The sequence below is a fragment of the Opisthocomus hoazin genome, chromosome 9, assembly GCF_030867145.1.
Source record: "Opisthocomus hoazin isolate bOpiHoa1 chromosome 9, bOpiHoa1.hap1, whole genome shotgun sequence".
NCBI lineage: Eukaryota > Metazoa > Chordata > Aves > Opisthocomiformes > Opisthocomidae > Opisthocomus > Opisthocomus hoazin.
The window spans coordinates 10,468,809-10,487,964 of NC_134422.1; the positions used below are offsets into that span (position 1 = coordinate 10,468,809).

The following is a 19,156-nucleotide window of genomic DNA, read 5'->3' on the forward strand; positions in this document are numbered from 1 at the left end:
ACAGTACCTATCTGCTTATTCCAGAATCTTGACCTAATTCAGTGTTAAAACCCAAATAGAAAACATTCCCATTGTCCTTACTGCGGAAAAAACCCAAACCCAAATAAATAAAATTAGACAGTATTTCTATTTTGCTGTACTGTGTTAATTCTTTACTGTGGAGTGGAAGCAATAATGAATAATACAGCCGTGTGATGAAGGAATGTAAAACTGAATACATACTGGAAGAAACCAGACTTTTACAGCTGTGTGTATATATATTTTTTTATATATATATCTATATATATCTACATTGCAGTTATAGCTGTCACCTCACAAAAGAGGTTCAATGGACTGAACAATCATCTATGAACTTCCCCAGCTGGAGCTCTTCAGGAAGAACTAGCTTTCAGCTTAGACAGCAGCATTTCATTCTTACGGCATTCCTGTTAACAGAAAGCAAACACGTAAGCAGGTCGTTGCTCTGAACTGTACTAGTTATATCTTCACATCAGCAAAACTAAACCCTTCTATTCTGAAAGATCTCCAAAATCCAAAGTAGTGTGGAGTGAGTTATGAGCTGAAGAGAATTATGATTCATCCATAACGTTATTCCAATGGTGATATTCATTAAACTCATGTCACTCAAGCCACAAGGAATGCTGCTTGACCATTCATCTAAAGTTTCTACAAGTAGCAAATCCATGTTTTTACTTGTAAATTGAATAAATCTGAAATTGAGATTACTTTTAGGTGATCTGGAACTTCACAAGACAGTTTGCAAAAAGAGTCAGTGTTCAGGGAACAACTGTAGGTCAAGAAATCCATTTACATCAGCACATACCACCTGTTTTCAATACCACAACCATGACTTAATTTATTTTTAAGGATAGCAAGGTTGAGTAGAAGTTCCCTCACAAGGCAGTGGAAGAAAAATGGCTTATTTATGTCTCCACAAAACAAGTAATAATTTCCACCTAACTTCTGCAACTAGGACATAAATTTCTGTATGTCATGAAAGTAGCTGAACAGTCCCTGTCATTCTCCCAGAGCCCACTGTCTGAAACAGGGAGGAACTGCCTCAGAACAAAGCAGGCAAATTACAGAAAGATGTTTTTCCTCAAACGTCTGAAGCCAAATGACAACTGTGCCTGGCAGCCCTACTTTGTCATTCATTATCATAGAGACAATAATTAACAGAAGCACTTTATGATGAAAAGCTCGGGAAAGGCTAAATCAATGAAGTGTTAAACAGTGCTTTCACAGTGGTTGGAAAACAAGGCTGGTTCCTAAAGGTATGTGTAACTACTGCGAGTCTGGATTCCCTCCCTTACTCACACACATTTCCACAACCCCCTTCTGCTCCAGTACCTCACTGCTCATTGATCTTCAAGAGATTCCATATGGAAATGCAAATATACCGCTTGCTCAGTAACACATTCATCCTCCCCTAACACAGAGGGTTTCTAGTCTACCAGTGCAAAAAGAAAGAATTTCCAGAATCAAATTCAGAGTCCCAGAATCGTGTGGAGATAACCACCAAGAGACATCGTGAACATGGTGTGGTAAGCATCAAATTATGAACTCTTGTGCATATATTAATGCCCAAGTCAAGACAAAACGGGCCACTGGACACTTGTCAGCTTGCATTAGCAAACATGTTCTTACCTCTTTAAATTCTTTCACTGTTTTAAAGTAAAGCCTCTGCTTCTCTAGAAGCTCTAAATATTCATCATTCAACTGGTCTCTTCGCATTTTGTTTTCTTGCTTCTTCTTTTCCATCTGTTGGTATACAGGAAGGATAAGAGATCACACACTGTGTAAGGAATATATGCACATGCACGTGTGTATACTGTACAAGGAATAACTATCTACAATAGACAATGCGAGGCGGATACTTCCTAAATGATACCCCTGGCTCGTGCTCTCAATGCAACGAATATTTAGGCCAGCTCTTAAAAAAAAAAAATTATAAAGCTAATGCTTATACTACTGGTGGCACTATAGGTAGCATTCAGAACTAAACTAAGGCTCACATCTCCGCCAGCTAGGAATCTTGCTCACTGAATAATCCTATCTTGACGATGACACAGTGAAATTAATTAACCAAAAAAAAAAAAAAGAAGGTATTTGATGCAACACTGAAATCTTGTTTTGGTTGCTTGTTAGTTGTACTGAACAGGGAGGGCAGGAGATATCTTTGCCTTCCTATGAAATGCTGTACTTGCTCAATACCCACACATAAGAAATCCCTCGTCTTTTCTCCTTGTGCCAAAGTTGTGACAAACACAACTTAAGCCCCTAAATGTGACGAGAACTGGTTCTTATAGAACAGACTGCCTTCCTCTCAGGGGTAGTTCTAATTAAGTTCTTCCATCATAGACAAGTTTGCTGCTGGTCTAGAGAGTAAATTCTCCCTCCCTCCGGTGCTAGAGCACAACCACATAAAAAAAGCCCTGTTTTATTCCGCTCCCCAAAAATTACTTTTGCATTCCCTCTGACAGGCTTTCACCTCCTAAATTTTGACAGGGGAAAAAAACGTAATTCAAAAAACTGCAAGAATCCCCCAAAACGCAAACAAGCAGGTAATTCCACAGCAGCAGAACTTGCTGCATATCTAGAGTTATGTATCAACATTGATCTTATTGATTCTTGTGCCTAAAAGAAATGAGCAGATCCCAAACTGTCGTTGAGTATGCACACTGCTAACAAGGCACATCTCCTTTACAAAGCCACCTGCTGCCTAGAACATCAGGGAATCTCTCCTAACACAACTTATCAGAGCCAGCAGGTTTTTAAATTTATGCTTCAAAAAAAAGCATCAAATGTGTTAATGCACAAAAAAGTATTATCACATGCATCCCATTCCTTTAGGATGAAGCTAAAACCAGCACTGCTAGAATATCCAGGAACTAGATTCTTATGGAGAGATCAGACCCTGTTACTATCCTCTGATAAATTGCTTCCTTTATGCATGACCATGACAAATCTCTCAACGTACTCCTCTCAGCAGAAACTGGCCTGCTGTGTCCTTGGAAAGTCTCATGAATATCTGTTATCACACCAAAATGCTTGTAAGTTACTCGTTCTTGGTAACAAGTACATTGCATTTCTCCTTAGGCCTCTTCTACAATGCAGTTACAATATGATGGGCTTTGAAAACTGAAATTTCTCTTCAGGTGTAAGGTATAAGGACTTCAGGGCTGTACAGAAAACAAAGTGGATGTATTTTAAGAGTGAATCGTGAAACGATGAGCACTTCCAACCCTCTGCATACAGAAGTCGAATAGGTGAGACTAAACCATCACGGGGATGAATAACTGTTGCAGCATACAACCAGCCTGTGTTGAAAAAGCTATCCAACAGACATTTCCTAGGTGAAGAACAAGAAAACTCTCCCTTTTGCAGCAGAGCTATTCCTCATGAAACAATGTGAATTCTCTTTCTCTGGAGATATTCGAGACCCGCCTGGATGCGGTCCTGTGCAGCCTGCTCTGGGTGACCCTGCTTCGGCAGGGGGGTCGGACTAGATGACCCACAGAGGGCCCTTCCAACCCCTACCATCCTGTCAGTCTGTAATTGTTAAAACTTTCTTAGCACCCATTTTTTGTCATTGAGATTGAGAAATCGGCTACAAGAAGGTACCAAATGATTATCTACTCTATCACTAACAATCAATTTTTTTTCTCTCAATTGAGATAAGCTTAGTTTTATCATTCTGAAACTCTTCTTTTTCTCCATTAGTTGTAACTGCTACCTCCTGCTGACCCAGACACCTACACTGAGGAATGAAACGTCACTTGTGAACTCGCTCACAATAGGCCAGTGGCCAAACAGCCAGTGCAGAAATACAGCACAAGTGACGTGAGCTGCCACTGCTTTTAGCAACCGTCAGAGATGCTGAAATTGTTCTCCCAAAATAACGACTCATCTGACACGATAGCTCCCATTTACCTCCCACTCCCTTATCCATACATGAAGCAGCTGAAAGTTTTAAGCCCATCTGAGAATACAGTAAGAGAGTCCAGAATGATTTTATGGACTTCAAAGATTTAACAGTTCAGTTGCAAGAACCCGAAGTACGTCCCGGCAGAGCTCTGCGCCTGCTTTCCCTCCTTGCCTTTGCTGTGCTGTTACCCGTTTCTGTGCGCATTATGGAGGACAAGACAGAAAACACAACCCTGAACTCCTGGACAGTTGCAATTTGGGGCAGTCGCTTGCTGCAGCAATTAAGATGATGTAATTTCATTTCAAAAGAAAGAAATGTAATTATCTTCAAGCTCATCTTCACTACTCAGAATTGCACTGTTCTTAAGTATTATCATAATCTCAGATTTACGCCAAGTCACTCATTATGTCAACAGCCTTCACGACAGAAAGATGACCCATACATGCAACCACCAATGTCACTATTCTTTCTGCTGTCATTTTGTCCTCTCTGAAAATAAGAAGTCAAGCAAATAAAAATAATTAATTGCAAAAAAGGCTATGAACTAGCCACCTATTTGAACACAGCAGTCTAGAGTAAATGTCATATGTTTTTATAGCAGCGTTTATTAGTGCAGAAGAGCTTTACTACAGCTTGAGTTGCATCCTGTTCTGTTTTTCTGTATACACGTGCTTATCATATTTTGTACTTCAAGCTTCTATTTAGCTACGGAGATAAAACAGCCCAATACCTGGACAGACTGCATCTTCAGTACACATTCCAGTATATATTGATTTATACTCTATCATACTTCTATTTAAACTCAAATAAAGAATAGTTATAATCCACTACCAAGAATTTTCTGGCTCTATAAAGAATCTCAAAGCCTCTATGTCTGCATATGAAAATAAAAGAGTAAAACACTAGAATAGCTACAAGTCAGTAACTACCATTATCAAGTAGTACTTAGGCCTGTCCCCGCTGTATCCCAATACGCCTGCAGACAGCTTTACCTGGAGCCACTGTTGGACCTCCGCTTGCATTGCCCCAAGACCCCTTAACACAAGTCCACTGAGGCTGTGCTGTCACAAAACAGCCCCCAAGTGTTACCAGAGCAGTTTTGGCTTCTCTGAAGGAGCACTGGGGCTCTGCTTACCCACAAACAAACCCCTTTCCCTTGCTATGTAGACACCACACACTCACCAGCAACGCCGAGTCTTTTCTAGATCAGCTTAAAACCAACAAAATCAACAACAAAATACCTGAGTGGATTCAGCAAGGTGTCAGATGAGTGCTGCAGCTGGGAGAAGGGAAGCTGATGGTTGGGACTCTGAGGTTCTGCTGACCCTCTCCAGCAGCAGAAAGCAGCTTCAGCAGCTCCAGCTGCCTGAGAAACTGCCCGAGCCACTGGTCTGCCTGCACCCACATAATCCAAATCTAAGAATTCTCACTGACTTAGGTGACATACACAGCTGCTTCAAGCATCTACACCACTACACTGCCAATCACACAGTTAAGGGGTATAAGCTTCCCACCTGGAAAGAAGTGTTATAATACCTCTGTTCTGCTCCATTCATCGACGTTTCGGTGGTGAGCAGTTTCTTATGGATGTGAAAATAAGTAATACTTATTAGCTGCCTGCTTAATTTGCACCTCACATAATGGATTTCTCCACGCATAGTTATTACCCAAGAGGCTTTTCTGAAATAATTCCCAGGTTCTAGCAAAGAAAGTGAGAAGAGTCTCAGACCTTCATCCGATTCTGTTTGATGCCTTCTACAATCTGCTCCATCTGCCGTAAAAACTGCTCACGAGAACCAGACGATGCCATTGCTCTGGAAATCAAAAGAAGTAACAGCTGACAGGGATGCGGGACAATGTGTCTCTTCTACAGTCGCCTTGCCTGCTTGCCCATGTCCAAGAAATCACATTGCTTCGTGTTCTATGCAAAAACTCATCTTGTTAACCACCGATTCCAGTGCAGCTCTTCAGCTGCTATAAACTATCAAAGAGATGGGAACAGAGACTACAGCGCTCATCACAAGCGTTCTCCCTGTCGGTTCAAGTCTGTTCCTTTCTCTCATGCATCATACAGAAATAAATTGCTATTAACTAACCAAAAGCACAAACTTTTAAGAAAAGCAACTGTTGTGAATATTAAGGCGAGCAGAGGACTAGTAGATCAGTAAATATTCTAAAAAATAAATTCATACCCTAACAGGGAAAGGTCAGAAGTAATTTTGGACTTGTAACATATCTTAAACAGATTAAGAAAAATAAAATAAAGAAAATACAACACCCACCCCGCACACCCACCCAACAAAAGAAACCAATCCAAAACCCAGCTGTCAATTACAGCATTGGTTTCTACTGACTGGACAGAATCAAAAGGATCTCGTCACTGAGCAAAACAGATCTACAGTCCCTGCTGCAAAGGAAAACATCTGAAAAACTTAACTCCTGGGTTTCGTCATAATTAAAAGTTTTGGATATCACAATAGGAAAAAAAGTAAAAAAACTCAAAATTCTGACCAAAAACTGAAGGACACAAGTGTATCGAGGCAAGTAAAGAGATAATTAGTTACTCTGGAAGAAGCTTGTAATTTCACAACAGAATTATAAAAAGATACAATAGGAACAATTGCTTAATAAACGGCCATCTCCTCCCCTATGACTCTGCTGAACTATACTGCTGTGAAAAAAATTCATACTGAACTTTTTTGGTGAAGTCAAAAAAACACAGAAAAAAGTAAATGCCAGCTGCATTGTAGACTGATATCTGACCTCGAACTTCCCAGGGAACCGTGATTTTACGTAAAGACTTCACACTTCATCAAAACCTTTAGATATAGAGTTAGTCTGTAATAAACACGTCTGAAATATGTCCGAGTCTAATGTTTCATACATAATGTCATAACCACAACTTCAGAAAGTGGAGAAAAATATTTAAATTAATGCCAGGAAAATTATGGCTGAATTATTTCTTTCTACAACTGCAACTGAAGAGCCAGATATTAAAAACTTCTGTTGGCTATAAAAGTTAGGTCTTTGATTTCCCAAACTTTGGCTTAAACAGAATCAATAAACTTTTTTATAAAATAGTTTATATTAATAAAAAATTCTAACAAGTTTTTCAGACTCTGTAACTCATGCCCGCTCTCATTTTTCCAACCAACCATGCTACTCATACCAACTATCAAGAGAAAAATTACTATTACTTACTGATGAAAGTTGTCATGAATAGAATTCAATAAGTTAACCTGTGAATTAGAGGGGAAAAAAAAAAAAGGAAAAATTACACATTTGTCCTTTCTGGACTTCATGGACAATAAAATGAAATTCAGGTTAAAAAATTGACTGCATAGATGTTGCCCTGACAAGCGGTCAGCTACATGAGAATCACCATGAGCTTTCTTTCGGAACAGAAACCACGATCCCGCTGTATTAGTAAAATATATCCCAGTAGGGGAGCCACAGAAAACAGAAGCAAGTCTTGGACGACAATCGCGATTTTTAATTTCACAGATGCCCAATTACACCACTGAGATTTTGCCAGCGTGACGACTTTCCAAACTACAGTGATGAAGTAAAATGGTGTACACATCTGTTCAACAGGTGTTGAAATCTGACATACTAGTAACTTACAGGTACTCACCCAGTGTCCATCAGTGGCAGTACACAAGCACATGCTGTGGCTATGTTAGGTTTGCATTAGTCTTACTTGTAGTCATAAAGCAGAACAGTTTCCCTTTGGTATATCCTAGACTATGCTTACGAGCCAGACAGGATAGCAAATGAAGAAATAGCTTTAAAAAAAATCCCAGGAAACAGAAACAAAACCCCCAAACAGTAACTCCCCACCGCCCAAGCAAAAGAACCCAGGTTATCTTAATGGCACTGAAGGCGCTAGCTTTGAACCTGTTAGCAGCATAGCTCTCTCCAGAAGCTGCAACTTAGCTCACCAGCCTGAGCAAAGCATTGCATGAGAAAAAAAAACCACCAAAAATCAAAAACCAAACCGAACCCCCCACAAAAACCCAACCCACAAAAGAAAAACCCCCAACTTTTTCTTCTGAGACTGGACCCAGTATCTCCACACAACACTGTAAAGGCTCACCAAGCAGTGCAGGAACAGTAGATTAACTTCTGCACTGCTTTCACTGTGCAGGTGAGTTTCACAGGTTTCCCAACAGCCATGCACCATTACTCGCTTTGCTTATATGTACTCTACAGGCTGTTAAAAGATGAACAGCTAAAACGCACAGTACGATGGCTTCTGTTGTGAGATACTAACACTGCACTGAACCAAGGCAGAAATAGAAATTTATAACAACATCACAAGGAATATCTTGTTGCTCTCTGTATAAACTCCGCCAACTAATTAAACTAAGTATTGAGTATTTTCTATGTAATTACCTTTGATTTTTTTCTTGCTTTCTACATATTGCTGAAAGCACTAAAATTCACCGAGTAGCAATTAATGTGATTCTCTCTCTTGGCTTTGAATACTTCTCGCAAGTCTCCTGTGGTTAAACCTTCCAAGCAGTTTCTCCTTTTGATGAATATTTGAAAGAGTTCTGTACTAAACAAACCTAAGCGTTGCAAACAGAGTCACTGCTATGGAAAGCTAAACTGATCTCTCCCGAACCTAAAATCCTCTGAGACGGAGATAAGGCACATGTATGGAAGAATCCCGACCTCACTTTGAAAAACTCAAAACAAATTCTGAACAGACTCCAAAAAGCAGCTAAGATGCTTAAGAATTCCTGTTACTGTTATTTGCCAAATCCACATCCTTACCTCAATATATTTCCTATAAACATGCGTTTAAGAATGTAATTACAGTTTATACTGCAAAACATTCAAGTCATGAAAAGTAGTACTGCGCAACTATGGCTGATGTGTGACATTACAGACAGTAAAATCAGTGTATAAACCCCCAAAATCAAAGACATTACAAAAAAAAAGTTTAAAAGCATTTGAAAAATTAATCTTTCACGAAATATGATTACAATATCAACCATATTCACAGACACGTTTCATGTTAGAGCTATAACCTTTATAGGTTATAAACGTTATATAGATATACACACAAAATAGGTTATATATATATGTATATATATAAAATTCTACTGTATAACAATTCCTGCTATTTTAAAGCAATTAGACTTAGTGTATTTTATGATAGGGTTGGTTTTGTGGGAAGAAAAGGAAAAAAACCACACAAGGTGGGAAGGCAAGAAAGAGCACAAGCATATTCCAGAAATCTCTGGGAGGCACAGATGCTAAAGGCATCTTTTGTACATTACCAGACAATATTTACTTGCTGAAACCTTGGTTCTAATATTAAAAGCAACACAAGGAAACCTCAACTATATTAGATATTTAACAAAGTTAAGACTGCACCAGAAGACGGCCAGACCTCTCTTGTGACTGACATCCAGATAAAAGAAACTCTTGATCAATTTATTTGCCTTTTGAAATTATATCCATGTAAGTGAAGCTTAGAACTAAAAAAAAAACCCTGAACAACCAAACCCCCCCAAAAAGGCATTGAATTGTATTGGCAAGAGTACTCTGAATTTATACAACAATGAAATACATGTGCTCAGTGTTCTGTTGGCTGTTTTTTATGTTCCCATTTAAAAAACAATCTCTGCATGCTTTTTAAATTTGTAGGCTTGCCCTCAAAACAAACAAACAAAAAAATCTGTATTAAACTCTAACCCAGGGGAGAAGTTAAAGTAATATGAATTCTATAGCTGCTACTTAATGTAGTATCTTAAACCTGGTATATTGTTATCTGCAACCTGTTGTATTACCTATTCTGAAGACATTTCACCATTTGGGATAAGAACATAAAAACAACGAAAGACCACAGAAGAACAAAGCATGTGAGAATCTGCTTACAGACACAGGTAAGGCATTTGCCAGGACCACCGGCAGCCATTATACTGCCCACTCTTGCACAGGGATGCAAGCCTCACAGCCAGGGTTCCTGAAGATTCAGTGTGTGACACTACAAACCACCAGTGATGATACCATCCAAGAAGCTGATGTCCAAAAAACCTTCAAGGAAAATACCTAATGGCATTTTCAGGAGATGAAAAGGTAAGTTACACCACTAATTCTGAGACAATTTGAGGATCTTAGCGACCATCAGGTACAAGAATTTTTAGAAACAGCATTCTCTCATGCTAAACTGAAACCTCTCCCAGGAATTACGTATTTCTAGAGCACATGACAATGATCACTGCAGGTTAAACTCTGGCAAGATCCTGCTTGGTACTGATCGCTGACCTAACTCAAAATATATATATACACACACATATCAACAAAAAAGCTGTAAAACTCAATTCAGCACACAACTTGAGATGTTTTTACATACATTATTTACACATGTTGTTAAGTCACCTAGACACAGAAGTTACTTTTAAATTTATTGTGATGCAACTTGGATTCTGACACATTCATAGATCGGTATAATACTTTTTTGCAAAAGGAAGGGCCAGATCTACCTTGACACTGCAGTCGCCTTGAAATACTCTGTCACGGCAAACCGGGGAAAGTTAAAGTTTAGAATGTAGTGTGAAAACAGTATTCTGGGTTGTGTTGTTTTTTCATTATCCTGGACTCCAGAAAATCTGTAAGGAAGGCCAGTCTGGTATGTTTGCCAGAGAAGAAAGATAATCCATCTCTGAGTGTACGTCTGAGCAAGCGCTGCACAGAAGTAGAGTATAGGAGAGCTATCCAGCAGACTCCCAAGAAGCACTTTTTAAGGTTATCAAAACAAAAGCAGGTAAACTGTACTCAATTTACTGTAGAACTAAGTACGGGAATGAGGAAGGGATGAAGTTGTTTTCTTCCCCACAGTTAACGCGCTCTAGTACTCGCCTAACATTACTCTATCCCGAAGGACTGCTGTTTGCCAGAAGTTCCCCCTGCTCCCCGTTCCCCAACTACCCCTCCTCACAGTTTTACCACAGGTACAGTACCTGCAGCATAGGTTACTTGTTAAAGAATATTTCTGTATTTAAAACTATTCCTTCAGTTGCATTTTGTGGCAAGCAACTGTCAGGATCACAGACCCTCTGAAGAAGCTACATAAATCAATAACTTCTCTGAATTGAAAAACTGAAAACTATCTATCACATGTATTAGAATCGGGCACCTAGTGAAAGGAAATGGTTGCTCATCATCTTCAAAAACAGGAGACGAAATGTCTTTACCTAGTCAGAAATTTGACAACTGCTCGTCTCATAAACTAAACAAATATATCTAAGAAATGCAAAACTAACTAATCTGTTCTTATTTTATTAAACAGAGAAGCCTGAAGTATCAAAACATTATATATTTAAAAAGTAATGTCATTATTTTTATCTACTCTTGAGTGTTCCTATTTCTCCACTTTTACTGAAGTCACATGCTTGTCTTTGAAAATAAAAAAAAATTTAAAAATTTAAATTATTCAGTTATGCCATCCCCAAGAAACAGCTGAACTCTGTACAGCAGGGAGAGAGAGGAGGGGAAAAAAACCAAGTTGCTTTCATAAAAACTACTCTTCTGATCCTGATCCAGTAAAATCACCAGCAACTTCAGTGTAGTCAGGCTCAGACCCCGAGAACTAACGCTGATGATGCTGACAGCAGCTGGAACTTGCTCTCCAAAGCTACTGACTGTAGCACTGGTTCATAATAAAAGATATTGACCAAAAACAGAAAAAGAGTGTAATCTGGTCCTGTGATACCCAGACTGGGATATTTGCTAATCAAATCTTACTCATGTTTTGTGAACACAGCGAGTAGTTTAAACATGCTGTACTAATAGCACTTCCACAGAACAGACCACTTCCCTTTTAACATCAGAACTATTCTTAGGAATCAACTGTTTGATTGTTACTTACAAAGACTGTTAACTCTGCTCTGACATGAATGACTATGGCAAAAGCCAAGTGAAAAAAAAAAAACAAAAACAATTTATCTCCTTCTCCACAGACTGAATATTTAGAAATCAGCAATATATTTTCTTACCTCCTTTTCCAAATATACTTTCTTATCATCCAGTGTATTATACAGAGTGAAGAACTGCTTCGTTTCTTTGTGAGTTGCCGAGACTGCAAACAAAAAAATGGTAGAACAATAAAAAAGCATGAGGTGAAATGGAATCTGTAAAAATACTTCAGAGGCTCTATATAATATACTTTCCACTATCAATAATGGAACACACTCTCTTAATACATTCTGGAAGAACATTCCCTCCACATGTAAATCTCCAGCAGGGTTTGCAGGTATCAGATTTTACGAGAACAACACAGCTTCGTGTTTAAATTAAGCCTCAACTGCTGACAGTCCTTTAAGCAAACATAAGCTGGCACTATCAGCTGTGCTTCCTCACCACTGTCCGCTCATCCTTCCTCCACAAGCTCTACCCTTACACCATACGGGCTGCTGTGCTGCCAACAGCTGCCCTGGCACAGCTTGCTCACGGCTGCGGGGAGGCACAGGCTGCGCAGGGACAGAGAGGAAACAGCTACTCTGATAGTACTGTGCAGAAAAAAAGTGCATTGTAACATATAATTCAAGCTACACATGTGCAAGATGCCCAAGAAAGCTTTTACTAGTTGAAAGCCTTTTTTTTCCTCTTGTTACAATTTATTCATGCTGATAGGATTAAATAATATTTTATTTCCAAATAATATTTTCTGGTTTAGTTGGTTATAGCAGATGTTGGTCATAGCTCGATGGGGAAGGCAAGGCTCAGACATGCATTCCCTTTGGTCCTACAAGATCATGTCTGATAGTCAAATCCGCTAAGTCTTCACCTTTCTTTAGTTCTTCATTGCCTAAGGAAACTGAAGATATTTGTGATTCCCAAGGAAAGAGTTCAACAGAGAAGGACAGTTGGCAAAAATTATTATGATTAATACATTAAGCACTGCCTAGAATCCTGAAGCTGGAAAAAACATACGGGTTAAAAAAGATCAAATGATTTAATAATGAAAATAATTCCAGAGGTCATGATTAAGCCAGAGAAACCTGAGTGAAATTACATTAAACTCTGAAGGCTAAGAAGTTACGTCTTTAAATAAAACCTTTACTGAACTGATACGCTGGACTAAGCTTTTGAGTGGAACCATTTACAGGCAGCATGACCTCCTTCCCACATCACAACGTCATTAAACATCCAAATTTTTTAAAGAAAGTCCACCTGTTGATTTGTACAATTCTGTTCTCCACCTGGAGCCCAACAGCAACAGTTGAACGTTTTAGTGACACAAATCCAGCCGCGGCTACTTCTGCAGTATCAAGACGTTCCAAAGAGCTTTCTCATTGCCACGGTACGATTGCAACACGTGCCCTGCACATGCCGTAGCCTCGAGAAGCATACCGAATACTGGGAGCCTGAAAGCACTGAGGAATTCAGGAACGCCTGGAATCGGTCGACAAATTAGTAAGGATGTTCCACAAAGATTTTCCAAATGCTGAAATCAAGCTGCTTCTTGAAAACTGCACAAACACAAGGATTGCCAACAGGCTTACTCCAGGTGTGCTCTCTTAGTTAGTTCATTTTTTTCAGGACTTGGCGCTGCCAAATGGAAGAGGCCTTTCTCAAACCATTTCCTTGTGCAGCCCTGGTAGTCGAAGATCTTTTACGAGTGGATTCCACATTCCAACCCAGAAGAAAATGTTTCAGGATTTCCACTGGGTTAGACAGTTGTACCAGCTTACGGAGCCTTACGAGCACACACCAGAGCCCATGTAAGGTCAGACGGACAACGAAAGAGGAAGAAGCAGACAACTGGCTCACTGATTCTCTTGAAATCACAGCTTAACTTCCTCAAGGGATGAGGCTTCAGTTAGGTCAAAAATAAAGCAGGGAATATTGGAACCTAAAAGCATTCTAGTACAGAATCACAGAATCTCTGAGGTTGGAAGGCATCACTGGAGATTGTCTTGTCCAACACATCTCGGATCAAACCTCAGAAAAACAGGTTTTGGCAACTCTGAAGATGACCTGAATCTGGCTAAATGAAAAGCCTCTAAAAAATACCACAATTCACAGAAAAGTTTGTTAGAGATTTTCAGCTCATTTTTCCAAAAACTTAGCCTGTACAAAGCAAGTTCCCAGCCACAACTGAGCACTCTGTTATCCTACGTTACTACACATATTTTGTACTACAGAAAACAAAGTCCCATAAAATTCAAAGCATCTCAAATCTACACCCAAAGCTGCACAAGTCTCTTTGACCTTAACCTTTCTGTACTTCATATATGAATGAAGCCTCTATCTTCTGAGCGGGTAGATGCTCTGACAGTAGATTATTTGTCTGAATTCACTTAGATGTGACAGAGAAAACAATCTGTAGAAAATTTAATGAAAGACAAAGTTGTCTTTACAGCTGGACTTCATTAAATAAACTGCATGGCACCTAAGCAACGAAGTGCGGGGAAGGAAGCACTGGGTTTGTACTCACTAAAGAAGTACATCTATTCCATGCATTGAGTTATACAAAACACATAGAAGACAGCACATACTTTGTCACTAGAGATGCTTCATCAGGGCAAGGGACTCAAATTCAAGTTAGATAACAATTTTAGAACTGCTCGACTTTCAAGAGCTTGGTTCACACATGTATTTAGTAAATGCAAAGTATCTTTAAAACATTAACTAGTCCTTCTTGGTAGAACCTTATTTTAGCTTATGCTAATACACAAGCTACGTTAAATATACACCAGTAAGTATACTGGTCTGTTACCAGTTTAATGGAACGACTTAAACATTTATTCACTTTGCATGCTCCATAGCATTCATGCACAGCAAACACATAGCTATCCAAAAAGCCAGCCGAGCACATTTCCCCATTTTATAACTTCTTATAAAAAAAAAGTTAAAGACAATTTGATCCTACCAAGATATTGCAAGAGATTTATAAATGAAAAAAGAAAAGAAAACAATCCCTTCAAGAAATTCTCTTTACTTTGTAGCTCTTGACATGGACTGGTTCAGAACCAGATATCTCACGTCAACGAAAACAATGAAAGCAATCTAATGATAAGAGTAATAAATAAAACACAACTGAAATTTACAGCAACCTCATTTGTAAATGGTGAATTAAGGACTTTCTAAACACAATGCCATTAACCTAAATGACTGAACCTGTTGCAGGCAAAAGTTACTCCAGAGATCTTGTGCATCAAATTTCGTCCTCAGAAAAATTCTTATAGCCAGCTTATAAAGCCTTGAAAATAGAGTGTATAATGTGAATACCAAAAGACCCTTAAAATATCACAAAATTAGCAAGTGCTGTTGTTACATGCCATATGCTTAAAATGCAATTGCCCTTCTTCCAGGGTTTTTGACTTCAGCAGGATGCCCCTGCTTGATATACATACCCTGACTGTAAAGTTCAATAAATCTCTTCTGATACTGTGTTAGCTCAGCTCGGCTGGGTACTTCATCAATCTTGCGTTGTAAAATGGCTATTTCTCTGTTTCTTCGTGCCTGAATAGAAAGTTAGGAGGGGAGAAAACAAAGCCTCTTCTTGTTCTCTTCTTAAAATGGATGAATCCCCCCCAGCAATACTCTGTTACTAAATAATTAATTAAAAAAAAAAAAGCAGCATTGGCTGAGACTCAATTTTTTTTGTAATTGATTTGTGACAGAAAAACTTTTAAAACAACAAGAAGTATTAGAAGTTACAAGATAAGAAGAACGTCAATAACTTTGTACAAGTGAATTTACAAGGAGTTACTCACCAGTAACAGCCGGATCTTTTGAAGTTTATCTTTCTCAGCTTTGTATTGCTGTTCTATAATCTTATTCGGCTCCTACAATTTGAGAATTCAAAACAATTATGAATTACAACAGCAAAAATGTTCTGACTGTGTTTGTTTTCTGTGTTTGTCTATCTTCCATTTTATGGCTCCCACAGTAACACCACCATTTGCTGTTATTTTTTTTAACAATGATTCATAATCTGCATTAAAAAACTGACACCATGTACTGTAAACAAGTGTATTTTGCTAGCTTTTACACCTTAGATTTTTCCAATAGTTTTTCCACTGCTTTACAACAGTCACACTTTAAATGAAGATATGTATTTGATTCACTGGCAGGGTTAAGGGTAAGCATGGTTCAGGACAGAACACAAACCCTCTGACGTGTATTCTAGATTTCCTGGATTGTGGACTTTGAGATAATTTTTTCTCATTTAAAAATGTAAGACTTAGGTTTGCATTTTAATGTTTTCATGCTGTGTTCAGAAGGACAGCAGCATCATAGAACCTCTCATCTACCCCATTTCAGAGGCATAAATGTAGCAAATGTTTACCCGCTGAAAATACAAGTAATTCAAGCTTATCCTTTTCTGTTCATTCGTCATTCATTGCCATCAGTCTGGATGCACTTGTGTTAAAGCCTAACTTCTGACAGCTGCTCAGGGCATGCAATGTGCTGAGCTGCTGAAAACATGCTTTCATTCTTCAAATAAATCCACTTTTAAGAAAAAAAATAACCAGAACAAACATGCTTCCTGAGGAAGACCTGTTCTTGTTAGAGGTGTGCACTGCTCTTAACATCCAGAGATTCTTCTCCGGTACTACAAAGAAAGGAGCAAAAGGCAGAAAAGCATCCAGGAGTTAGCCCCATGGATTCTGCAAGAACAATGAAGCATACTACAGCTGTTTTCAGTCTACGGTATTTCTACGATTACTAGCCTGAACTGTGGAGGAGTATAGTATTTTTCAGAGATTGCAACAGATACTTTAATGTTTACAAGAATGTACCAAGTCAGAAGAACCTAAATCAACATTTTAAAACACAAATGGAACACAAAATCTTAGACATTTGCTGTTACCTGTTCTTCCCCATTTTCCACGGCCTCAGATTTCAAATTTTCAATATTTTGCTGAAGTCTCTCCATTTCTTCCTTTAAAACAAAAAACGTTTGTTGCTTTTAACTGAGACCCATCCTCTTAACAGGTGAGAGCAGGAAGCTTGACAACATACACCTCTAACAACATTGTGAAGCTGATCACACACTTTATATTTAAATTTTTCAGATTAAACAGTATTCCCTGCTTAAGGGTAAGGCATCCACTATTATTCAATACATAAAACTCTATGCTTTTATCAAACACAGGAACAAATTTATTTCTTACTTGCAAATATACTAGATCCAGCTGAGACAACTAATGAGTGACATAAAACTGAGGAAGCAAAGGAATATTACAATAGCAATAGCATGACATGGGACTGCAACATAGGGCATTTGTAAAAATGAACGAACCTATAGTTACTTTCAAGGTAGTTTCCATTATCATCCTTTAGAGAATTGTACTCCAAAGGAGCATGTATGGGAAAATGAGGTTCCTACACTCAGTCTATGTCTCCGGCTACTATTTCTTTTTACTTCTTCCCATTCTATTAAATTCCACCCACCACTGTTTAAACAGAAGAGAATTAAAACAATTCTCTCCAATCATATTTCTAGGCAGTCCACGAAGACAGGAGTAAACAGGATAGCAAAACATAGTAATTAAGCAGTAAAACTGAAACATGCTCTGAAAAGTAAACTGCAATAGCTTTATCTCGGTCTTGTCTCTTTTAGCAGGTTGCTTGAATGCTAGGGGCCTCCAGAAAGCCCTCCTCTTTGGCACCGTACCTCTCCCCAGATCACTGTTGGCTGCATTATGCAAGCAGAGACAATCCATTTCAGATTGTGAATAGCACAGGTGGGCATCTAGTACATCCCAATCTCAAACTTGCATTTTAGTGCTCCCTGCCAACCTGCAAGCTGCTCTCAGTAGAAAGGTAATGAGAAAGAGAAGCCCTACAACTGTGACCAGGTACAAGGCTGATCTGGCTTTATATGTCTAGGAACTGCTCTCTATTAAAGAGTTCCAGGCACGACAGAACTTTGAACACCACACTAATTTAGACGCCTTGGCAGCCTTCCTTACACCTCCCTGCCTCAGGTCAGGGGAACAAGTCCTTCTGGTTAATCCAGTTCCAGCCTTCTCGGTCATCAGCCTTGTTGCAGATATGATACACTGCAGAACTGGGCAACTGTCCATAATTCTGCCGCAAATCAAGCTGGTGGCAATATTCAATATAAACCAGGAAATCCCAGTCAATGGGGTGAGAGGTGGGACAGATGACAGACAGGAACACACAACATGATGACAAATCAAGTCTTTAAACTGTAAGAGGGTAGATTTGAATTAGCTATAAGTAAGAAATTTTTCACTCTGAGGGTGGTGAGGCCCTGGCACAGGTTGCCCTGAGAAGCCGTGGCTGCCCCCTCCCTGGGGGGAGGCCAGGGTTCAAGGCCAGGTTGGATAGGGCTTTGAGCAACCTGCTCTAGCAGAAGGTGTCCCTGCCCATGGCAGGGTGGTTGGAACTGGATGATCTTTAAGGTCCCTTCCAACCCAAACCATTCTGTCATTCTATGATATCAGGAAGAAGTATAATGCTCATTTACCAGGTGTTAAATGAATCCTTATACAAGAAACAAAAACTTACCCTACAATGTGCTTTGAACTCTTGCTCCTGGCTTTTTAGGTTTTCATTCATGGCCACCAGCGCTCTCAGGCTCTGTAATATGCTAAATTTGAAGATCCAGTAAACCACATTAGATTTTTAGTTTCTAATTTAAACAAATGGAGAACTAAAAGACATTAGAATAAGCTTAGTTCTAAATAAATTTCCAATAAAATCTGTGTAAACTAAAAAAACACGTATCACCACTTATATACCAAGGTCAAAATAAAATGTAGTATTACACTGAGTCTTTTGATGGTTTTGCTATATTCTGACTTCGTTATTGTGAAAGTTTTGAAAGAAGCTCCTATTTAATTTATGTAAGATGAAGGCTTAAAATAGGAAGAAAATAAAATCAGGAAGGCCTTATCTACTTGTCAAATGTGTCTAGGGTTCTTCTGCTTTAAACATCTATCATTATTTTCAACTACAGATTGTCACTTTTCATTCTGACTGAATACTATGGTACTATTTTCCTGTCTTTGGAAAGCAAGCTGGAAAATTGTTTAATTTCAGAATTCTAGTTATTTGTTTAGATTGACAAAACAAGAAATGTTGAATGATTAATTTTAAAACCACAATTTTTCAGAATTTCAAAGGTCACAAAGGAAGAAACTTACTTAGAATCTGCTTGGGATTCTATTGTTTCTAAGGCTGCCAATTCCTTGTCCAGCTTCTCACCATAACTCTTAACCTAAGGGTTGCAAA

General features: G+C 38.8%; 1 protein-coding gene across 1 annotated transcript in view; it reads right to left on the reverse strand.

Moving 5' to 3' along the window:
• Positions 1–336: 336 nt before the first annotated feature.
• Positions 337–19,156, reverse strand: part of CCDC93 (CCC complex scaffolding subunit CCDC93) — a 51,594-nt gene continuing 32,774 nt past the window's right edge. The window contains exons 14-23 of the mRNA XM_075431198.1: positions 19,069–19,142; positions 18,431–18,512; positions 16,764–16,835; positions 15,664–15,735; positions 15,301–15,409; positions 11,938–12,020; positions 7,130–7,167; positions 5,658–5,742; positions 1,648–1,761; positions 337–425 (exon numbers count right to left, since the gene is read on the reverse strand). Of these exons, the coding sequence (XP_075287313.1) occupies positions 372–425; positions 1,648–1,761; positions 5,658–5,742; positions 7,130–7,167; positions 11,938–12,020; positions 15,301–15,409; positions 15,664–15,735; positions 16,764–16,835; positions 18,431–18,512; positions 19,069–19,142 (783 nt within the window). The 3' untranslated portion in view covers positions 337–371. The remainder of the gene's footprint in view (positions 426–1,647; positions 1,762–5,657; positions 5,743–7,129; positions 7,168–11,937; positions 12,021–15,300; positions 15,410–15,663; positions 15,736–16,763; positions 16,836–18,430; positions 18,513–19,068; positions 19,143–19,156) is intronic.